Genomic DNA, 22,375 nt, shown 5'->3' on the forward strand with positions numbered 1-22,375 from the left:
TATTCACGCTTCTCAACGCCCATAGTCTCGGCGTGGAGAGGAGTGAATGTGCCAGCAGCAGCAGCTCACCTCGGCTTCTGAGAGCGCGCGCAGCTCAGATGCCGACATGAGCTGCTGCAGACAGGACTCAGCGCTGGAGCAGAGGTGAGGAAGGAAGGTGAGTATAAGTGTTTATTGTTTTATGTGTGCAGTGATTGAGGGATTGAGGAGGCCACGCATACCAGGATACTTGGATTCAGGAGGCCACACATACCAGGAATGGGGGAATGAGGAGGCCACACATACCAGGAATGGGGGATTGAGGAGGCCACACATGCCAGGAATGGGGGATTGAGGAGGCCACACATACCAGGAATGGGGGATTGAGGAGGCCACACATACCAGGATTTGGGGATTGAGGAGGCCACACATACCAGGATTGGGGGATTGAGGAGGCCACACATACCAGGATTGGGGGATTGAGGAGGCCACACATACCAGGATTTAGGGATTGAGGAGGCCACACATACCAGGATTTGGGGATTGAGGAGGCCACACATACTAGGAGCCACACATGCCAGGGATTGGGGGATAGAGGAGGCCACACATGCCAGGGATTGGGGGATTGAGGAGGCCACACATGCCAGGGATTGAGGAGGCCACACGTACCAGGATTGGGGGATTGAGGAGGCCACACGTACCAGGATTGGGGGATTGAGGAGGCCACACATACCAGGATACTTGGATTGAGGAGGCCACGCATACCAGGATACTTGGATTGAGGAGGCCACGCATACCAGGAATGGGGGATTGAGGAGGCCACACATACCAGGAATGGGGGATTGAGGAGGCCACACATACCAGGATTTGGGGATTGAGGAGGCCACACATACCAGGATTGGGGGATTGAGGAGGCCATACATACCAGGATTGGGGGATTGAGGAGGCCACACATACCAGGATTGGGGGATTGAGGAGGCCACACATACCAGGATTTGGGGATTGAGGAGGCCACACATACCAGGATTTGGGGATTGAGGATGCCACACATACCAGGAGCCACACATGCCAGGGATTGGGGGATAGAGGAGGCCACACATGCCAAGGATTGGGGGATTGAGGAGGCCACACATGCCAAGGATTGGGGGATTGAGGAGGCCACACATGCCAGGGATTGGGGGATTGAGGAGGCCACACGTACCAGGATTGGGGGAATGAGGAGGCCACACGTACCAGGGATTGTGGGATTGAGGAGGCCACACGTATCAGGGATTGTGGGATTGAGGAGGCCACACGTACCAGGGATTGTGGGATTGAGGGGGCCACACGTACCAGCGATTATGGGGGCCACACATACTAGGGATTGTGGGGGCCACACATACCAGGGATTGGGGGATTGAGGAGGCTACACATACCAGGGATTGTGGGGGCCACACATACCAGGGATTGTGGGATTGAGGGGGCCACACATACGAGGATGGGGAAATTTACCAGTAGCTGCTGCATTTCCCACCCTAGTGTAACGGGTCTGGGAGGCGGAACCTCTGAGCAACTTATACAAGGGGGCGGTCCTTGTAAGGAAGCGGGTGGTGACCAGGGAAGACAGGCAGGCAGTCACAGCAGGTGACCGGGACAGTCTCTGGGTAAACGGGCAGGAGGTCACGGCAAGTGACCGGGACAGTCTCTGGGTAAACGGGCAGGAGGTCACAGCAAGTGACCGGGACAGTCTCTGGGTAAACGGGCAGGAGGTCACGGCAAGTGACCGGAACAGTCTCTGGGTAAACGGGCAGGAGGTCACAGCAAGTGACCGGGACAGTCTCTGGGTAAACGGGCAGGAGGTCACGGCAAGTGACCGGGACAGTCTCTGGGTAAACGGGCAGGAGGTCACAGCAAGTGACCGGGACAGTCTCTGGGTAAACGGGCAGGTACGACCTGTGACGGCTGAGCCTCCAGGTAGGCTAGAAGGCAGATGGCAGATGAGTGCTCCCAGGTGAGCAGGCGAGAGTCTCTGGATAAGCAGGTGGTCACAGCATGTGACGGCGGAGCCTCCAGGTAGGCTAACAGGCAGGTAGCAGATGAGCGCTCCCAGGTGAGCGGGCAAGAGTTTCTGGACTGGCAGGTGGTCACGGCACGTGACGGCGGAGCCTCCAGTTAGGCTAACAGGCAGGTAGCAGATGAGCGCTCCCAGGTGAGCAGGCGAGAGTCTCTGGATAAGCAGGTGGTCACAGCATGTGACGGCGGAGCCTCCAGGTAGGCTAACAGGCAGGTAGCAGATGAGCGCTCCCAGGTGAGCGGGCAAGAGTCTCTGGACTGGCAGGTGGTCACGGCACGTGACGGCGGAGCCGACAGGTAGGCTAACAGGCAGGTAGCAGATGAGCGCTCCCAGGTGAGCGGGCAAGAGTCTCTGGACTGGCAGGTGGTCACAGCATGTGACGGCGGAGCCTCCAGGTAGGCTAACAGGCAGGTAGCAGATGAGCGCTCCCAGGTGAGCGGGCAAGAGTCTCTGGACTGGCAGGTGGTCACGGCACGGGACGGCAGAGCCTCCAGGTAGGCTAACAGGCAGGTAGCAGATGAGCGCTCCCAGGTGAGTGGGCAAGAGTCTCTGGACTGGCAGGTGGTCACAGCACGTGACGGCGGAGCCTCCAGGTAGGCTAACAGGCAGGTAGCAGATGAGCGCTCCCAGGTGAGCGGGCAAGAGTCTCTGGACTGGCAGGTGGTCACAGCACGTGATGGCGGAGCCTCCAGGTAGGCTAACAGGCAGGTAGCAGATGAGCGCTCCCAGGTGAGCGGGTTAGCTGGTCCATAGACAGACTGACAGGAGTCGGAAGGCAGACCGTCGGACCTCAGGCTAGCAAATGGGTAAGCGGATAACAGGCAGGAATCAGACAGCAAACTGGCAGGAAACTGGCAGGTAACTGGAAACGGGACCTGAGGGCTGAAGCAGAGTAGTGAACAGTGCAACAACATTGCTCGGGCACCTCCATTTTGGAGGAGGTGCCTTATATATGGAGGGATCCTCCGGCCATTGGCCGGGGACTCCTTAGGGCGACGCGCGCGGCCCCTTTAAGAGAGGGGGAGCGCGCCCTAAGCACAGTGACCGGGGGAGAGCAGGCGCTGCAAGCAGAGCGGGAGGAAGCCGCCGGGCACGGAGCAGAGAGGTGAGGTGAACAGCGTCCCTGCCTAGCAGGAGGCAGGGACGCCGACGCTACAGTACCCCCCCCTTTAGGCCCCCCCTTTTTTAGGCCAGACAGAAATTTAGCAAGGATGAGAGGGGCATGGATGTTCTCCCGGGGCTCCCATGTTCTCTCCTCAGGACCAAACCCCTTCCAATCCACTAGAAAAAAGGTTTTTCCTCTTACCCTTTTGGTGGCCAGAATGTTCTCTACCTCAAACTCGTCTTCAGCAGAAACCGGAGCAGGAGGCGTACCTGTAGACTTGGAAAAGGAGTTAAGTACCACGGGTTTGAGAAGAGATACATGGAAGGAGTTAGGGATCCGTAAGTTGGCCGGGAGTTTCAATTTATAGGCCACCGGGTTGATCTGTTTGATAACCTCCAGTGGGCCGATGAACCGAGGCGCTAACTTATAGGAAGGAATCTTGAGCCGGACATATTTGGATGAGAGCCAGACTTTATCTCCGGGACGAAATTGTGGGGAATCCAGGCGTTTTTTGTCGGCGTGTCTCTTCATCCGCTCGGACGACTGAAGGAGTGCGGATCGGGTACTCTCCCAAATGGAGGAAAATTTGCTAACGAGAGATTCCGCGGCCGGGTTGTCCACAGAGGTGGAGACAGGAAAAGGGATCCGAGGATGCTGACCGAAGACTACAAAAAACGGGGATTTAGAAGAAGATTCGCTCTCGTAATTGTTGTAAGAGAACTCGGCCCATGGTAGGAGATCCACCCAGTCTGAATGGTGGGCATTAACGAAGTGCCGGAGGTAACTGGTCAAATTCTGATTGATCCGCTCCACTTGACCATTGGACTGTGGGTGGTAAGCGGAGGAGAAGTCCAGGGTGACGTCGAGCAGTTTACATGTGGCTCTCCAGAAGCGTGAGGTGAACTGAACCCCACGATCCGACACGATGGAGACCATGGAGACGGAAGATGTGGCAGATAAAGTCTTTAGCTAGCTCGGGAGCAGACGGGAGGCCTGGCAGGGGAATAAAATGAGCCATTTTGGAAAAGCGGTCAGCGACCACCCAAATGACCGTACAACCGGCAGAGACGGGGAGATCTGTTATGAAGTCCATAGCTATATGTTGCCACGGGGCAGCAGGCACAGGCAGAGGAAGAAGGCGGCCGGCAGTCAGGTGTCTCGGTACTTTGTTGCGGGCGCAGGACACACAGGCAGAAACAAAGTCAATTACATCCTTGTGCAGGGTAGGCCACCAGTAGTGCCGGGTAATAAGCTGGAGGGTCTTTTTCTGACCGGCGTGCCCAGCTAGCTTAGACGAGTGACCCCAGTGTAGAATCTTCTCCCGATCGGAGTCCGTTACGAACGTCTTACCGGGAGGGAGACGATTTAGGCCCACGGGGGCTACCTGCATTACTCTGGCGGGATCGATGATGTGTTTAGGCTCCTCCTCAAGATCAGACACCAGAAAGGATCGGGACAGGGCGTCAACTTTGATGTTTTTGTCAGCCGGACGAAAATGAAGAATGAAATCAAAGCGGGCAAAAAACAAAGACCACCGGGCTTGGCGCGGGTTAAGTCTCTGGGCGCTCTGGAGATATGCCAAGTTCTTGTGGTCAGTGTAAATTATTACCGGGTGGAGAGCCCCCTCGAGCAGGTAACGCCACTCCTCCAGTGCCATCTTAATGGCCAACAATTCTCGGTCTCCTATAGAATAATTGCGCTCAGAAGAGGAGAAAAGTTTGGAGAAAAAGCTGCAGGTTACCTTTCTTCCGGAAGAAGATTTTTGGGTTAGTACCGCCCCAGCTCCGGAGGAGGAGGCGTCAACTTCTAGGAAGAATTGTTTGTTGCCGTCCGGACGATGCAGCACCGAGGCGGAGAGGAAGGCCTGTTTTAAGGAAAGAAATGCCTCCTCTGCTTCGGGCGGCCATTCTCTGGGGTTCGTACCTTTACGGGTGAGAGCAGAGATAGGGGCGGTCCGGGAAGAGAAGTGCGGTATGAACAGACGGTAATAGTTGGCGAAGCCCAGGAACCGCTGAATAGCCTTCAACCCCTCTGGTCAGGGCCACTTCTGGATGGCAGACAGTTTCTCAGGATCCATTTGTAGACCTGTCTGAGAGATTATGTAGCCCAGAAATGGAAGAGAGGTCTGCTCAAAGATGCACTTCTCATATTTAGCGTAGAGGTGGTTCTGCCTGAGCCTGAGCAGGACCTGACGAACGTCCCTCCAGTGAGTAGGAAGATCCGGAGAGAAGACCAAGATATCGTCCAGGTACACCACCACGCAGGAGTAGAGAAGATCACGGAAGATGTCATTGACCAACTCTTGAAAGACGGCAGGAGCGTTACAGAGACCGAAGGGCATCACAAGGTACTCATAGTGGCCGCCCCGGGTATTGAATGCCGTCTTCCACTCATCCCCCTGACGGATACGGACCAGGTTATACGCCCCACGGAGATCCAGTTTGGTGAAGATTCTAGCCCCCCTCAGATGGTCAAATAATTCAGGAATAAGCGGAAGGGGGTATTTATTCTTCACAGTAATCTGGTTTAGGCCTCTATAGTCTATGCATGGACGGAGTGAGCCGTCCTTCTTTTTGACAAAGAAGAAGCCTGCTCCCGCCGGGGAGGTAGATTTCTGGATAAATCCCCGGGCCAGGTTCTCCTCAATATATTCAGACATGGACCGGGTTTCAGCAGCGGACAAAGGGTAGATTCGCCCACGGGGAGGAGTAGAGCCGGGCATCAGGTTGATTGGGCAGTCGTATGGTCTATGAGGAGGTAAAGTCTCTGCCTCTTTTTTATTGAAGACATCCGCATAAGACCAATAGGGAACCGGAAGACCGGGCAGATTGGCTGGGGTAGGAGAAGGACGGGCAGGACGAACGGGAACTAGACAAGTGACGCGCCCCCTGGGCCATGTTCAAGGGATACCCGGAGCCGGATCTGGATGGGGGTAGTAGTCCTTGTGGCGGTGACCCGGTCCGTGCCCAGGGTGTCAAACTAAGTGTGTGGCAGTCTTGGTAGATGTTGTTTCTGTGTCGACTACGCCACCCGTTGATTTGCGGACACAAGGCCGCCGCTGCAGAACAGTCCGCTGAGGCCGGTAGTATGTGTGCAGCAATGGTGGTATAACCCCCAACGGGAGGGGTATGGCCTCAGGGCAGCTGGTGCGGATGATGGGGGTAGTGATAGTGCAGAAAGGAGAGTCAGAGACGTGAGATGCAGTTTCAGGGTTTTTACTCACAGGTGTTCCTTCAGTCACTCTGGCCTTGAGTGACCACCCGAGCCGTGCTGCATCCACCAGGTGCGGGACTCGGCTAACCCCCAGGCAGTTCCGGAGCGTGGTCCTGAGCTTCCCTCTCACTCTCTTTCTCCTGGCCGTCCCCACCAGGGATCCACCTTTGTCCGGTTCCCTTGGGCCTTCTATGGTAAAACCTTCTCTGGCTTTCCTGACCCTACTCTTGGTGTACCTTCCTGGTGGATGTGGTGAGGGTCGTGGCAAAACTTCACCACGACCTCCGGTTCCTGGTTAAGGGTTACTTTTGCCTCCGCCAGCTTGGGATCCGGTGCCCTCTTCTGCCAACCCTTCACCCTTTTTAGCTCACTCCTGGGATCTCAGGGTTCCCTCTTGGTCTCATGCCTCTGGGCCTTTCTTCTTCCTCTCTGCTTCAGGCCTGGCCCTGGAGCTGGGCCCAGCCGGAGCCACAGCTCCTTGTCAGCCCTCCTGGCTGAACTCCTCCTCAGCACTCTCCTGACAGACTGACTCTATCTCTAGATGGTGTCCACCATATATACTCCCTCTATGTGTGAGCCCAGGTGACCAGCACCCAATGGGCTCCTATCTCTATGCCCAGAGCCCCTCCCCTATCTGCCCCTACACTACTGGGATGTTCCACCCCCCCTCCCACTCCAGCCAGGGACAGACGCTGTCGTACCTGCACATCTACTTGGTGGGAGTACCGTAGTTCTGTCCCCCGGAAATGGGATGTATGTAGTGCATGCAGCCTACTAAGCTCAGTCCCACACTCCATCCTTACCCGGGAGTGGAATACCACACCTCTGGTTTGAGGTGCAATACCCCTGTAGCAGCCGAGTCCTCAGGGTGCTACGTTCCCCCCTGGTAAATCACAGCACGTCCTCGGGCTGTAAAAGAATAAAACATACCAAAACATACAAACTTTTTAAAACATACACCAACATATAAAACATTATAAACATTATCAGATTCTAGCAATATAAACTTTTTCATATAAAACTCTTTTATATAAAATGTTCTTGAGCTTCTGGCCACTGTGCACTTGTGACCAGGTAAAGTGCCACAGTCACTGGGAGGAAAACAGTAATCCTCCTATAAAACCGGTAGGGGGCGCCTTAGGAAGCGCAACTATTTACAAGGGTATGGCCGCTCTCAGTCCTCGGCCAGGTAGAGGGAAAGAACGACCGCTCTCAGTCCTCGGTCAGTGGGGATAAGGAATGGCTGCTCACAGTCCTCAGCCTGTTAAGGGATAGGGACACACGGGTAACAGTTTGCTGGTCCCAACAGGGACTATACTTTACTGGTAACAGTTCTTGTACCCTTACGGGTAACTATTTACAGCTTCACTGTACCGTACTTTAGTAACGGCATCCTCCTGCTCCTTCCCGCGGGTAGTCTTCAAACCCGTCCGGGTCCTCTTGTCCTTCCTCAAACCGCAGCTCTTCCTCAGTCAATCTGTGCACATGGAGAGCATATGGACCTTTGGCACATTGATGCCGGGTGAAGGTGACCTCATTACCCAGGTAAAGATTACGTCCTCTGTGTCCCTCCGGCAGATGGCTCTCGATGTCCCTGCGGGTGACAAAGACGTCGCCGGGGGTTCTGTGGTCCCGGATAAAACCCCAACCGTGCTGCAGTTGAAACTTGATTATGGTCCCGGTGGCGCGGGGACCGTGGGCTGCACGGGGGTTTCGTCTGGTCCGGCTTTTCTGTTCCGCACTCTGTACTTGCAGCCGCTCCTCGCGGACCCGCCTCTCTCGCCGTTCCCGGTCGAAGACCTCCAGCTGTTGCCGGCAGCACTCTGCTCGCTGGGCTGCGGCCGCCCGGGTCTCGTGGGTGAACCCAATGAGGTTTTCTCCGGTGGGGTCCCATTCGAATTGGGCCTCCTCCAACGGGAGCGGGGTGATCTTGGCGGGCGCCGGAGCCGGAATCAGGGGCTCACACAGAGGCCTTTCCTTCCGGAGTCGGGGATGGAGGTACTCCGGTGGCCACTCAAAGGGCTGCCCATCCGGGCAAGTGTGCTGGGCGAACAGGTCTTCACCCAAGGGTAGCACGGTGGAGGTTGAGGGCGCGATGGTAGTAGCGCCGCCCGGATTCACCAGGCCTTGCGACCAGGCCGGTGGCGCTCTACAGGTAAAGGGCACTGTGGAGACGGCGGCGCCCGGGGGCACTCGGCCCTGCGACCAGGCCAGTGACTTGGTGGAGATAGAGGGCTCTGTTGGAACTGCGGCGCCCGGGGGTACTCGGCCCTGCGACCAGGCCGGAGGCGTCTCCTGCTTGGCCGCGCTCGGGGTTAAGGCGCGTGACGTCACAGGGGGCGTGGCCGCGGCTCCTGCTTGAGGCCTAGTCTGGAGCGGTGGCGGTGCAGCGACGGGCACGGTAGGGGGAATTTCGGGCTCTGCGACGGGGAGCTGGGGCAGGCTCACGGTTTCTAGGCTTGGGGTAGTGACGTCCCCTTTACCTGCCTCCGTCTCTTCAGCTCCTTCCACGGCGTCGTCTCCGGCCTTCATTCCTCCTGCACCATCCTCAGAGGCGGTCAGACTCCTCATCTCGGGTGGCGTGCTCCGCTGGCGGGTTCCAGCCTGCTGGGCCATCTCCCTACTCCACTCAGTCAGCGTTTCTTGCTGCACCTGGGCCATCCTCCGTGCGAGGCCCTCCAGCGCGGTCTGTGCACGCTCCCGGTCTCGGGGGAGCTGTGCCAGGATCTCCACCAGGTCTTGTGGGGTGGTGGCTTGCAACAGGCTCCTGACCATCGGGTCGGTGCTGCCTGACTCACCCTCCATCTCTGGGTGCGATCTCTCCAGACTCTTCCAGGCTGCACCCATCCTCACTCTTTTGTTCTTCATCCGCCCACACTTAGGGCGGTCCTGGGGCAACTTGGTGATTGTCAGTTCCAGGGGCAGACCCCCCACGCTGACGGACATCTCAATCATTGCAGTCTCTGCTGGTGGGGGCGGTTTCCGCTTTTGGCGCCATTCCTGGACCTGGCCCACGATGGGAGGTGGCCTCCTGCCACCCTCTGGCACGCCCATAATGGAGTCCGCTCTGCCAGGGCGGGAAATCGTCTCAGATGGCGGGAATCGTCTCCCAGTGGCGGGAAACTCCGTGGATGGCGGGAAAAAGCTGCAGATGGCGGGCAACCGGCCGGAAACGACCCGTGATGGCGTCCGATGGCGGGGACCCTCCGGAATTGGCGGGAGACTTCTTCTTACGGTAAATATGAACTTTTCTTCAGGCACGCAGTACCCGGTAGTTGCGGGCACGTGATCCTGCCGACTACGCCAAAGTTGACGCGCCCCCTGGGCCATGTTCAAGGGATACCCGGAGCCGGATCTGGATGGGGGTAGTAGTCCTTGTGGCGGTGACCCGGTCCGTGCCCAGGGTGTCAAACTAAGTGTGTGGCAGTCTTGGTAGATGTTGTTTCTGTGTCGACTACGCCACCCGTTGATTTGCGGACACAAGGCCGCCGCTGCAGAACAGTCCGCTGAGGCCGGTAGTATGTGTGCAGCAATGGTGGTATAACCCCCAACGGGAGGGGTATGGCCTCAGGGCAGCTGGTGCGGATGATGGGGGTAGTGATAGTGCAGAAAGGAGAGTCAGAGACGTGAGATGCAGTTTCAGGGTTTTTACTCACAGGTGTTCCTTCAGTCACTCTGGCCTTGAGTGACCACCCGAGCCGTGCTGCATCCACCAGGTGCGGGACTCGGCTAACCCCCAGGCAGTTCCGGAGCGTGGTCCTGAGCTTCCCTCTCACTCTCTTTCTCCTGGCCGTCCCCACCAGGGATCCACCTTTGTCCGGTTCCCTTGGGCCTTCTATGGTAAAACCTTCTCTGGCTTTCCTGACCCTACTCTTGGTGTACCTTCCTGGTGGATGTGGTGAGGGTCGTGGCAAAACTTCACCACGACCTCCGGTTCCTGGTTAAGGGTTACTTTTGCCTCCGCCAGCTTGGGATCCGGTGCCCTCTTCTGCCAACCCTTCACCCTTTTTAGCTCACTCCTGGGATCTCAGGGTTCCCTCTTGGTCTCATGCCTCTGGGCCTTTCTTCTTCCTCTCTGCTTCAGGCCTGGCCCTGGAGCTGGGCCCAGCCGGAGCCACAGCTCCTTGTCAGCCCTCCTGGCTGAACTCCTCCTCAGCACTCTCCTGACAGACTGACTATCTCTAGATGGTGTCCACCATATATACTCCCTCTATGTGTGAGCCCAGGTGACCAGCACCCAATGGGCTCCTATCTCTATGCCCAGAGCCCCTCCCCTATCTGCCCCTACACTACTGGGATGTTCCACCCCCCCTCCCACTCCAGCCAGGGACAGACGCTGTCGTACCTGCACATCTACTTGGTGGGAGTACCGTAGTTCTGTCCCCCGGAAATGGGATGTATGTAGTGCATGCAGCCTACTAAGCTCAGTCCCACACTCCATCCTTACCCGGGAGTGGAATACCACACCTCTGGTTTGAGGTGCAATACCCCTGTAGCAGCCGAGTCCTCAGGGTGCTACACAAGTCTTATGGCAGTCCTGTCCCCAGCGAAGGACCTCTCCGGTCTGCCAGTCAAGTACGGGTGCATGTCTCTGGAGCCAAGGCAGGCCAAGCAATAGTGCGTGAGAGAGTCCAGGCAGAACATGAAAGGAGATGCTCTCAGAATGCAGCATTCCCACCTGTAGAGTCAGAGATTCGGTGATGAGTTGGATGGGATGTGGTAAGAGACCCCCATCCACGGCGGCAACAGATAAAGGTACGGCCAGAGGTTTGGTGGGAATGTGGTATTTTTCTACCAGGGATTGAGAGATGAGATTCCCAGCAGCTCCAGAGTCAAGTTGAGCCAGTTCAAAATAGCGGTTCTCTCCGCAGAAGATAGAAACAGACAGCATCAGGGATGGAGAGGGTTTACTTTTGTCTAGGGCGACCTCTCTGAGCGATCCTAGACACAGGCGTTTCCCGACCTCTCAGGGCAGGAACGGATCCGGTGCTCCTTACTGCCACAGTAGAAACAGCTCCCCTCGGCACGACGTAAGTCTTGACGGGTCTTGACCATCTTGGTCTGGTCGACCTGCATAGGCTCAGGTGAGTGTGCCTGGGGAGTAACAGAGGGAGTGACGGGTCTCTGGAAGGTAGGGACTAGACGTGGAATCCTCCTCTCACGGGTGACCTCCCTAGCGCGCTCCTGGAACCTGATGTCAATCCGGGTGGCAAGTGTAATCAAGTCGTCGAGAGTGGTAGGAATGTCCCGACCGGCGAGTTCATCTTTAATACGGCCGGACAGACCCTCCCAGAAGACGGACACCAGGGCGTCGTTATCCCAGGCCAGCTCCGAAGCAAGGGTAAGGAACCGTATGGCATATTGGCCCACGGTGAGACTCCCTTGACGGAGGCGTAGCAGAGATGAGGCGGACGAGGTCTTCCGTCCGGGTTCGTCGAAGACCTCCCGGAAAGCCGTGAGAAAGGCTGGCAGGTCGGACACCAGAGGGTCTCCTCTCTCCCATAGAGGATTTAGCCAAGCCAGTGCCTCTCCCGTGAGATGGGACATGATGAAGGCTACTTTGGCCCGGTCGGAATTAAACTGGTGGGACTGATGTTCAAAGTGCAGGGTGCACTGGTTAATGAAGCCCCGAGCTTGAGCGGAGTCGCCTCCGAAGCGAGGAGGTGCAGAAAGCCGGATTCCAGAGCAGGATACTATGGTATTGGTGGGCAGCGGAGCAGCCGGGCTGCGAGTCATGACACTAGTGGTGGTTGCTGGTGGGGCAGTCAAAGTGTCCAGGAAAGAGTTGACATTCCGCAGGTGACCCAGGATGGACTCCTGTTGGGACCTCTGTCGGGACAGTTCATGACAAAGGTCCGAGAGCGAGGGAGCTTGGGTGCCACCGGGTTCCATGGCCCGAGCAAACTGTAACGGGTCTGGGAGGCGGAACCTCTGAGCAACTTATACAAGGGGGCGGTCCTTGTAAGGAAGCGGGTGGCGACCAGGGAAGACAGGCAGGCAGTCACAGCAGGTGACCGGGACAGTCTCTGGGTAAACGGGCAGGAGGTCACGGCAAGTGACCGGGACAGTCTCTGGGTAAACGGGCAGGAGGTCACAGCAAGTGACCGGGACAGTCTCTGGGTAAAAGGGCAGGAGGTCACGGCAAGTGACCGGGACAGTCTCTGGGTAAAAGGGCAGGAGGTCACGGCAAGTGACCGGGACAGTCTCTGGGTAAGCGGGCAGGTACGACCTGTGACGGCTGAGCCTCCAGGTAGGCTAGAAGGCAGATGGCAGATGAGTGCTCCCAGGTGAGCAGGCGAGAGTCTCTGGATAAGCAGGTGGTCACAGCATGTGACGGCGGAGCCTCCAGGTAGGCTAACAGGCAGGTAGCAGATGAGCGCTCCCAGGTGAGCGGGCAAGAGTCTCTGGACTGGCAGGTGGTCACGGCACGTGACGGCGGAGCCTCCAGGTAGGCTAACAGGCAGGTAGCAGATGAGGGCTCCCAGGTGAGCGGGCAAGAGTCTCTGGACTGGCAGGTGGTCACAGCATGTGACGGCGAAGCCTCCAGGTAGGCTAACAGGCAGGTAGCAGATGAGCGCTCCCAGGTGAGCGGGCAAGAGTCTCTGGACTGGCAGGTGGTCATGGCACTTGACGGCGGAGCCTCCAGGTAGGCTAACAGGCAGGTAGCAGATGAGCGCTCCCAGGTGAGCGGGCAAGAGTCTCTGGACTGACAGGTGGTCACAGCACGTGACGGCGGAGCCTCCAGGTAGGCTAACAGGCAGGTAGCAGATGAGCGCTCCCAGGTGAGCGGGCAAGAGTCTCTGGACTGGCAGGTGGTCACGGCACGTGACGGCAGAGCCTCCAGGTAGGCTAACAGGCAGGTAGCAGATGAGCGCTCCCAGGTGAGCGGGTTAGCTGGTCCATAGACAGACTGACAGGAGTCGGAAGGCAGACCGTCGGACCTCAGGCTAGCAAATGGGTAAGCGGATAACAGGCAGGAATCAGACAGCAAACTGGCAGGAAACTGGCAGGAAACTGGCAGGAAACTGGCAGGAAACTGGCAGGAAACTGGCAGGAAACTGGCAGGAAACTGGAAACGGGACCTGAGGGCTGAAGCAGAGTAGTGAACAGTGCAACAACATTGCTCGGGCACCTCCATTTTGGAAGAGGTGCCTTATTTATGGAGGGATCCTCCGGCCATTGGCCGGGGACTCCTTAGGGCGACGCGCGCGGCCCCTTTAAGAGAGGGGGAGCGCGCGCGCGCCCTAAGCACAGTGACCGGGGGAGAGCGGGCGCTGCAAGCAGAGCGGGAGGAAGCCGCCGGGCACGGAGCAGAGAGGTGAGGGGAACAGCGTCCCTGCCTAGCAGGAGGCAGGGACGCCGACGCTACACCTAGGCTTATACTCAAGTCAATAGGTTTTCCCATTTTTATGAGGTAAAATTAGGGGCCTCGGCTTATATTCGGGTCGGCTTATTTAAAATATACGGTATTTTAAAATCAGTGAGTACGTGGTGCCCATAATACTGCAGGACTGTGGCGTGCATTATACTATATGGGGGCTGCATTTTACCCTATGGGGTGTGTAACATACTGTATGGAGGACTATGGGGAGTGCATTATATTCTATGGAGGACCATGGGAAGTTCATTATACTATACGGAGGATTATGGGGGGCGCATTATACTATATGGAGGTTTATGGGGGGAGCATTATACTATATGGAGGATTATGGGGGCGCATTATACTATATGGAAGATTATTGGTAGTGCATTATACTATATGGAAGGCTATGTGGGGCCATTATAATATTTTGAGGGCTATGTGGGGGGCCATTATACTGTATGAAAGCAATTATACAGTGTGAAGGTTTATGTGGGGTCATTAAACTGTTTGGAGGGCTGTGTGGGGGCCATTATACAGTTTGCAGGGCTGTGTGGGGGCCATGAGAGTGTATGGAGGGCTCTGTGGGGTTCACAGTTGGGGGATTATACTGTGTTAGGGTCACCATACTTTGCCGTGGGAGTTGAAGTGGGGTACAATAGGGTCATTATACTGTGCATGTGGAGGAATGCACCATAGGGGTATCATACTGTTTGGGGGCACTTTTGTTGGCATCATACTTTATGGGGGCAATGAAGGAGGAATCTACGACTTCAAAGGGAGGTAAATTTCTATGTAAAGGCTGGAAAGTTATGAGAGCTGCTCTTCTGTGACATAGACAAATATTTATTTTTTGTAGGGGGGGGGCCCAATTAGAGCTTCTGCTATGGGGCCCCATGGCTTCTATGTACGCCCCTGACTCCCAGTATATCCTGACAGGTGCAAATCTTCAGAACATGCTAGGAGTTGTATTCACGGCAGTGCAAGTCCTCTTTACACAGGATGATGCATCGCTGAGACTGATGGTCTTTTGAGCTGCAACAAAAGATCAGTTCATTTGATGCTCATTTATTAGGTGATCGCCAGCCTGTTTACACTGCAATCATGAATGAGCATTCTTAGGCCACAGCCCCACTATCAGTATTTGGTCAGCATTCGGTCAGTATTTTTTCTCAGGAGTGGGAGCCAAAACCAGGAGTGGGTGATAAATGCAGAATTGGTGACTTGTTTCTATTATACCTTTTCTCTGATTGTTCCTCACCTGGTTTTCCCACTCCTGAGAAAAAATACTGACCGAATACTGACAAAATACTGATAGTGGAGCCGTGGCCTAAGAGTTATATTTGCAATGGAAATGTAGGGTTGGCCCCCAGTGTCAATTCTGCTGGTGGACCCTAATTACCAAGTCCGACATTATATGCAGCCAACTGATTTACATGAATTATACAAAAAAACAATAATAAATTTGTTGATATAGCTCATGTTCCTTATTCTGATTGGAAGATTACAGACATAGGGGAAGGTAAATAGTTTCAAAAGCTTTCCAATTTTTATGGCCAAAAGAATATAGTTAATCAACTATCAAACATTAATGAAGGTGTGAGAGAAAACAGGGAGACAAGTGCTGATTGATGAATACTGTGGGTGCTGATGGATTTGCTTGTATACATATTCATCAGAAATCACTGGTTAGGGGTCACGAAGAAGCAGGTGAAGTACATTAAGTGGACTCATAGCTATAAGTTCACAGCCCCACTATCAGTATTTGGTCAGTATTGTTTCTCAGGAGTGGGAGCCAAAACCCGGTGAGGAACAATCAGAGGGAAAGTATAATAGAAACAAGTCACCAATTCTGCATTTATCACCCACTCCTGGTTTTGGCTCCCACTCCTGAGAAAACATACTGACCGAATACTGACCAAATACTGATAGAGGGGCCGTTGCCTAAATCTCTTGTATTTTTTCTTAGTCATTATTATAGAAATGGCACATTACTTTCTTTATCAAGTTTTGGTGCAATTGATCCTTGGATCTGTCACTATAATATGCTGCCCTTCATGACAATCAAGCTGCACACGATAATAAAAACCTAAAATGTCTAAATGTGACTTAAGTTTTAATTAAGAAATAAAATAAATCAAACCTGACAAACATCTCTGTGTTGTCCTCCTAAGGCATAGTGTAATGATTTGTGATTATTTCCATCTCTTTTATTGACATCTCCGCCATTCTCAAGTAACACCAATGCAATATCCTTAAAAATAATGAAAACTAAGTTAACAGACATTTGCAATTTTTTCCCATATTTTAATGTCTAACCAATCATTTCAAATCGTAGGTGGCCCCGTGTTCAAGAACTAGTTGAGTGACTCTTTGGGTATTTGTTATGATTGATTACAATAAAATACATATTTGATGTTTCGATCTCAACAAACAGCTCTTCATTAAACATACTAAAAAAAACCTGACATACTATAAGAAACATATACATGGACTACAATGACATGTTAAAGTAATATAAAAAAAGTATCAACAAGGATATTTGGTTTGCACAACAGGGAGATGTACAAATATATTTTTTTTTTACGTTTGACTGTTACAGTTTCAGCCAACTTCACCAAAATGGGTGGATCTGGAGCGGAACGGGGATGGGACAGTGTGAGATATGAACAACACCGATCTTGATGAATCGGGACCATTATGTTTCAGCTTAGTCTGATTCATGGACAAAATGAGTGGGCTGAGATGTTAATAGATAGCACACATATGCCATCTGTCACATCTGTGAATGCGGTTAATGCGAGACACTGGCAGCTGGTATCAGTTTAGCTTTTAAGGGGAACCTGTCACCACATTTGACCTATCTAAACTATTAGGATAGGCACAGGTTATAGACTACTAAAAATAGTGATGCCTGTATATCTCATATCAGATGCTTTGTTGTAGAGAAATGATCTTTTATCACTTTATATAAATGACCTCTTTCAGGCTATGGGGAGGACGCTGCCTGGAAGATAACTCTGCCTCCAGAGATTATTTTAAATAGAAGAAAACATGGATTTCTCTGGAATAAGACATCAGATAGCAGATATCAAGGTATCACCTTATTCAGCTTCCTATGACCTGCATGCCCATATAGACGGTTTAGGAGGGTTGATCCTATTTACAGATTTCCTTTAAATTGCTGAGACCCTTTTCTGTCCACCTGTTCTTCTGCAGTGAGCTGGTAGGTAATTAGCTCTCTGCTGGGAGCCATAGGTAGGGCTCCATTATATATAACCCCAGCAGACAGTCTCTAGCTGCCGGTTATATACTTAGCTCAGCTAGACCTGATCACTCTGATCATTTGCTCTTGTTGTCTGAGCTTGGCTTGTATTTTGACCACTTGCCTTCTGCTTTTGTCCCTGTTGTGACTTCTTGGTTTTGACCCCTTGTGATGACCCCTCTTGTCTCTTGTTCGCTCATCCGCAAGGCAGCCCTTTAATGGAAGCTATCCAGTGAACCCTATTATAAGACCAGATCCCTGGGTTACAGGGTGAATATCGGGCTTCTGCCACATCTATCCGAGTTAGCCTTTTTGATCCTGTGGCTTCTGACAGACATAACATGATCTGTATTGTATTCTATTGCTGTCAGTTACAAACATGGACATGTAAGTTCAGTCTTATTTGAATGTTCCCATCTTCCCTTAGTTTCTTAAAGACAAGGCATGTTTAATGCACAAATAAATATTTTTTTCATTCTTGCATTTAAAGAGACAGGACTGTATTTTTTTCCATCTTTGTAGCTGCATGAGGGCTGTTAGTGACCTTTAATATTCTATGTAACAGAGCCTGAGATACTTATTGTAATAAGGGAAAAGTGAGATTCAATTTACCTAGCTAGGTCAACAGATCTATTCCAATTATTCCCCATAGTGTAATTAATATTTACATGAGAGTAAAAGTGTTAATGTGTGGTTACATAATGATTACTCTGCTTCCTAATGAAACTGATACTTGTATACAGTAAATCTTAGATATGTTAAATTTACATACAAAAAATCCATTTTTGCAGGCCAAGTGCAAGGCTAAGCTGCCTGATGACATTTCAGTTGAGTTGATCAGATGAGGACAAGTATCCTTAAAAACACTGAGCAGGTTCTCAGCACTGCAAGAGTCATTCTCATTTATAGCTTGGTGAAGTATTTTCAACCACTGAGAAGTGTTTCCTGGAAAGACTTGGTATAAAAACCTGTAAAACATAAAAAGCTTTTAAGCACAGAATTTTAACCTTGGTACAAGAAGGAAAAAAAATAATTATAAAGTAACCTTGCGATATAAAAAGAGATTGTAGAAAAGAAAACATCCCCCAGCCATGGTCAGTGGTTGGAAGCTTAAAGAGGTAATACGAGACTGTTTTATTTTTTTTTACTATGGGCCTAAAAACTAACAGACAGAAAGTTTCTAACAGGCACTTTAACAGAGCAGCTGTCCTGACTGCCGATGTCATGCTGATAGACAACCGGCTTCTCGGAGTTATACCTATCTATCTATGAGCCACAGCCCACAATAATGTAGATAGGAGAATTTGGTAATCTTTACCTGTACTGCAGACAGTGAGCCCAGAAGCAGATTATATGATTACACCTAGACATACATTGTATATAACAATGTATTTCTATGTTTCCTGTATACTAGAGGTGAAGAAAAAGTCAGATTTTTTTGTTCCTATAAAACTACTAAAAATAATAAAAAGCAATTACAAAAAATGTCATTTTTTTCTTATGTGTGAGTCTCCCCGGTATTTGAACACACAAACCTTCAACATTACAGGCAGGAGCTAAAGATACTGAGCAACAAACTCCGGTGATGTAATAATGAGAATTTTGTATACTGGATCTGTATTGCAGGCTCTGACTCCACAGGCAGATTGTACTAATAAATTGTACACTACAGTATATTTCTATGTATTTGTATTCTAGAAGGAGAATAAAAAAATATTTTTTTATCCTATAAAATTACTAAAAAATAATGAAAAACACTTGGTAATGAAAAGAAATTAAATTTTTGATGCATTTTGTAAGAACAAAAACAAACAATAACCATCACAAATCAGCAAATAACAGACATATTTGGTGTCCCTGTAATCGTAACAACCCGCACAACACAGGGATCAAATTATTTATGGGGATTGGTAAATAGCAGAAAAAATGGCGTGATTGATATTTTTTCTCTTTTAAACCCATAAAAAATGAAATAATGTAACACTGAGGCCGTGTTCACACATAGCGTAAATGCTGCATTCTTTCTACTGTTCTTTCTGCAGGTGTCCTCACCACACAATGCAGTAACAATCTTCTCTGATTATTTCGTGTTTGCTGCTTTTCTTTTATGCGTTTTCCAGCTTATTTGATGTGATTTTGGTGCAGATATGAAGCAGCCTTTTTAACGCTTTTTTAATGCTACAGAAAAGCTTTGATTCTGCGCTTAAAAATGAAATACAACGGCTTTTTTTTCATGCTTTTTTTCAGAAGAAGCCCATAGAGAAAAAATGCACCAAAACAGTAGAATTCAACAGTGTCTTCAGACCACAGAGGGCTGAGATTTCATGGAATCGCATCCACTTTGCTTGCACATTTAGACCATGTTCACATGTAGTGTAAATGCTGCGTATTTTCTGCTGCTTTTCCCAGAAATTCTGCTGTGTTTAACTGTCCAAGCAGTAGATGTGATTTCATGAAAACTGCGCCCCCTGTGCGTCAAAAGACGCTGCTGAACTGTGCAGTTTTGGTGCTTTTTTTCTCTCTTGTCTTCTAGGTGGAGCCTAAAAAAACACATGTGAAAAACTACAGTTACTTTTTAAGTGCAGAATCAAAGCTTTTCTGTACTATAAAAAACACATTAAAAACGAGGCTTCACATCTGCACCAGAAAAGCATCAAGTAAGGGGGAAAAGGCCTAAAAGAATGCAGCAATAATCAGAGAAAATTGTTATTGTTTAGTTTAATGCAGATCCTGCAGAAAAAAAAAACCACAGTATTTATGCTACGGCCCTACAGACACCAGAAGCCAAATGTCATGTAGTGAAGCTACATAAAGATGAGAAAGCTCTGGCTGCCACGACTATAAATGAATGAACAAAAAATAAATCAATAGGTCTAAACTAGAGATGAGCATGAGGCACAGATGACGTTGCGCCAGCCCTTGCTAATCAAAAGCCGCGCCGAGGACGCCGGAAGGTAAAAGATTCCCTCCCATCCTGCCACCAGGTAGCACAGATCTAGTTGCTGGGCCAGAGACCCATGAATTCATCCGCTCATCTCTAGTCCCAACTGTCCCAGATACAGCGGACAGTCCCGGATTTTGGTCTACGCCTTGCAGTCTCAGGTGTCTGCTGAATGTCCCTCACTGCCGGCACCCCTCTGACATCTCCTCCTGCCAGGATAGGAAGAAATGGTAAATGGGCGTGGATTTGGGTGTGGCCAGGGGTGTGGCCAAAAATTTGCCGCTGCGCGCTACTTTGTCCCTCTTTCTGTGTTTCTAAAGTTGGGAGGTATACATAAAGTATGATGCCAACAAAAGTCCCACACAAACACTGTATGATACCCCCACAGTGAATTCCTCCACAGTACCCTCCACATGCACAGTATGATGACCCTGCTGTACCCCCCTCCATGCCCGTGGCAAAGTATGGTGACCTCAACACAGTATGATCCCCCAACTGTGACCTCCCAACAGCCCTCCATACAGTATAATGGCCCCATACCTCATCCCACTGTATAATAGCTCCCACTAGCCCTACAAACAGTATAATGGCTCCTATACAGCCCTCCACACAGTATGATGGACCTCACACAAACTTTCACACTGTATAATTGCTTACACACAGTATAATGGCCCCCACATAGCCCTCCATAAAGTATAAAGGCTCCCTCATAGCCCTCCAAATATTATAATGGTCCCCACATAGCCCTCCAAATATTAAAATGGCCCCACATAGCCCTCCAAATATATTTAATGGCCCCACATAGACCTCCATATATTATTAAAGCCCTCACATAGCCCTACATATAGTATAATGGGCCCCATAGTCCTCCATATAGTATACTGTCCCCCATATCCCTACATGTAGTATAATGCACCCCATAGTCCTCCATAAAATATAAAGCACTCCCCATAACTTTCGTACAGTATAATGCACTCTCCATAGTCCTCCATTCAGTATAATGCACTTTCCATAGTCCTTCATACAGTATAATACACTTCCCATAGTCCTCCATACAGTATACTGCACTTCTTATAGTCCTCCATATAGTATAACGCATTCTCCTTAGTCCTCCATACAGTATTATGGCTAGCACATTAAAAAAAACCACAATACTCACCTCTCCTCCTTCCCCCGCTGCTCTGGTCTCGGCAGCAAGCGATCTGAAGCGTCGCATATCTTAGCGCAGCGGGCATGAGGACGTCACTACATAGTGCCCGCTGTGCTGAGATGCTGAGACGTCAGACTCCATGATGGAGGAGGAAGTGTCAGCTGATGTTCCCTCTTTCATCATTACTTTGAACGTGCGATGATGGGCAAGGGAGGGGGACTGGCACCTGTGCTGGCACCGGGCCCCCTTGGCTCACGGGCCCCATAGCAGCCGCGTGGCCAGCCGCCATTGGTGGTATGCCACTGTCTATGAGTATGATTGTACTGCTTTGCTTAAAAATCAACAGTCAACTGATTATTCAATGGCTGCTTGGTGGATTCCGGAGTCATTTTTATAAAGTAGTAATACTGTACTTTTTCTAATTACTGTATGGAAAAACAGTCTATAGTCAGATTTATTTTTGGAAAAACAGAACAACAATCAGTATTGTTTACAAAGGACAACTGATCAGCAAATCTTCCTAGTTATGTAACAGTATAGAAAAAGGGGAAACAGTAGTGTATAACTAGGAAGACTCGCTAATCTGGAGCCTGAGAGGTATGGATGACATCCATTATAGTAACAACATTAGATGGTTATCTGCAGGCATAGATATAAAGAAGAAAGAGACAGAAGAGAAAGGCTCAAGCAAGTTGAAAGTCTCTTTCTTGTCTTTATTATTATAAAAGATACAAAACTCTAGTTGATTGTAATGTAATGTTTGAGTACTTACAGGGACTTTGCCTTTAATATCTTGTTTTTCGACTTTGTTTCAACAAAGAGCTGAAAAAGTGAAAGAAAAAAAAGAATTGCAGAATATCAAAGATCAGAAATTACTTAAAGGAAGTCAGTCCATAGGATGAATCCTCCTAAGCCGTCTATATGGGCATGCAGGTCATAGGAAGCTGAATAAAATGATACCTTGATAGCTGTGATCCAATGTTTTATTCCCGAGAAATCAACGTTTTTCTTATATGTAAATGAGCTGTTCAGGACTATGAGTCGGACACAGATCTGCATGAGAATCTGCCACCATAGTTATTTTATATAAAAGGAGAAATTACCAGTGTGATGTGTAATGGTTACCAGTGTGATGTGTAATAGTCGTTCTCTGCTCTTCTGATCTCACTGCAGAGCTGTGTGTGATTATAACTGACACATCTGCAGGTGTTGTAATAGTGTTGCAATATCGCAGAGCTGTGAGAGCTACAGCAAATGTGTTTGTAAGAAAATAAAGTTCTGTTCTGCTGTACTGTGTTAGTTACATGTC

The 22,375-nt window shown here is 50.7% G+C and overlaps 1 protein-coding gene across 1 annotated transcript in view; it reads right to left on the bottom strand.

Moving 5' to 3' along the window:
- Positions 1-22,375, bottom strand: part of LOC141165026 (uncharacterized) — a 105,882-nt gene that overhangs the window by 36,920 nt on the left and 46,587 nt on the right. Inside the window, exons 5-7 of the mRNA XM_073650677.1 lie at positions 21,839-21,888; positions 17,748-17,943; positions 15,854-15,964 (exon numbers count right to left, since the gene is read on the bottom strand). Coding sequence (XP_073506778.1) covers positions 15,854-15,964; positions 17,748-17,943; positions 21,839-21,888 — 357 coding nt within the window. The remainder of the gene's footprint in view (positions 1-15,853; positions 15,965-17,747; positions 17,944-21,838; positions 21,889-22,375) is intronic.

The sequence above is a fragment of the Phyllobates terribilis genome, unplaced genomic scaffold (genome assembly GCF_046119375.1).
Source record: "Phyllobates terribilis strain yellow unplaced genomic scaffold, ASM4611937v1 Scaffold_11__3_contigs__length_659146591, whole genome shotgun sequence".
Taxonomy (NCBI): domain Eukaryota; kingdom Metazoa; phylum Chordata; class Amphibia; order Anura; family Dendrobatidae; genus Phyllobates; species Phyllobates terribilis.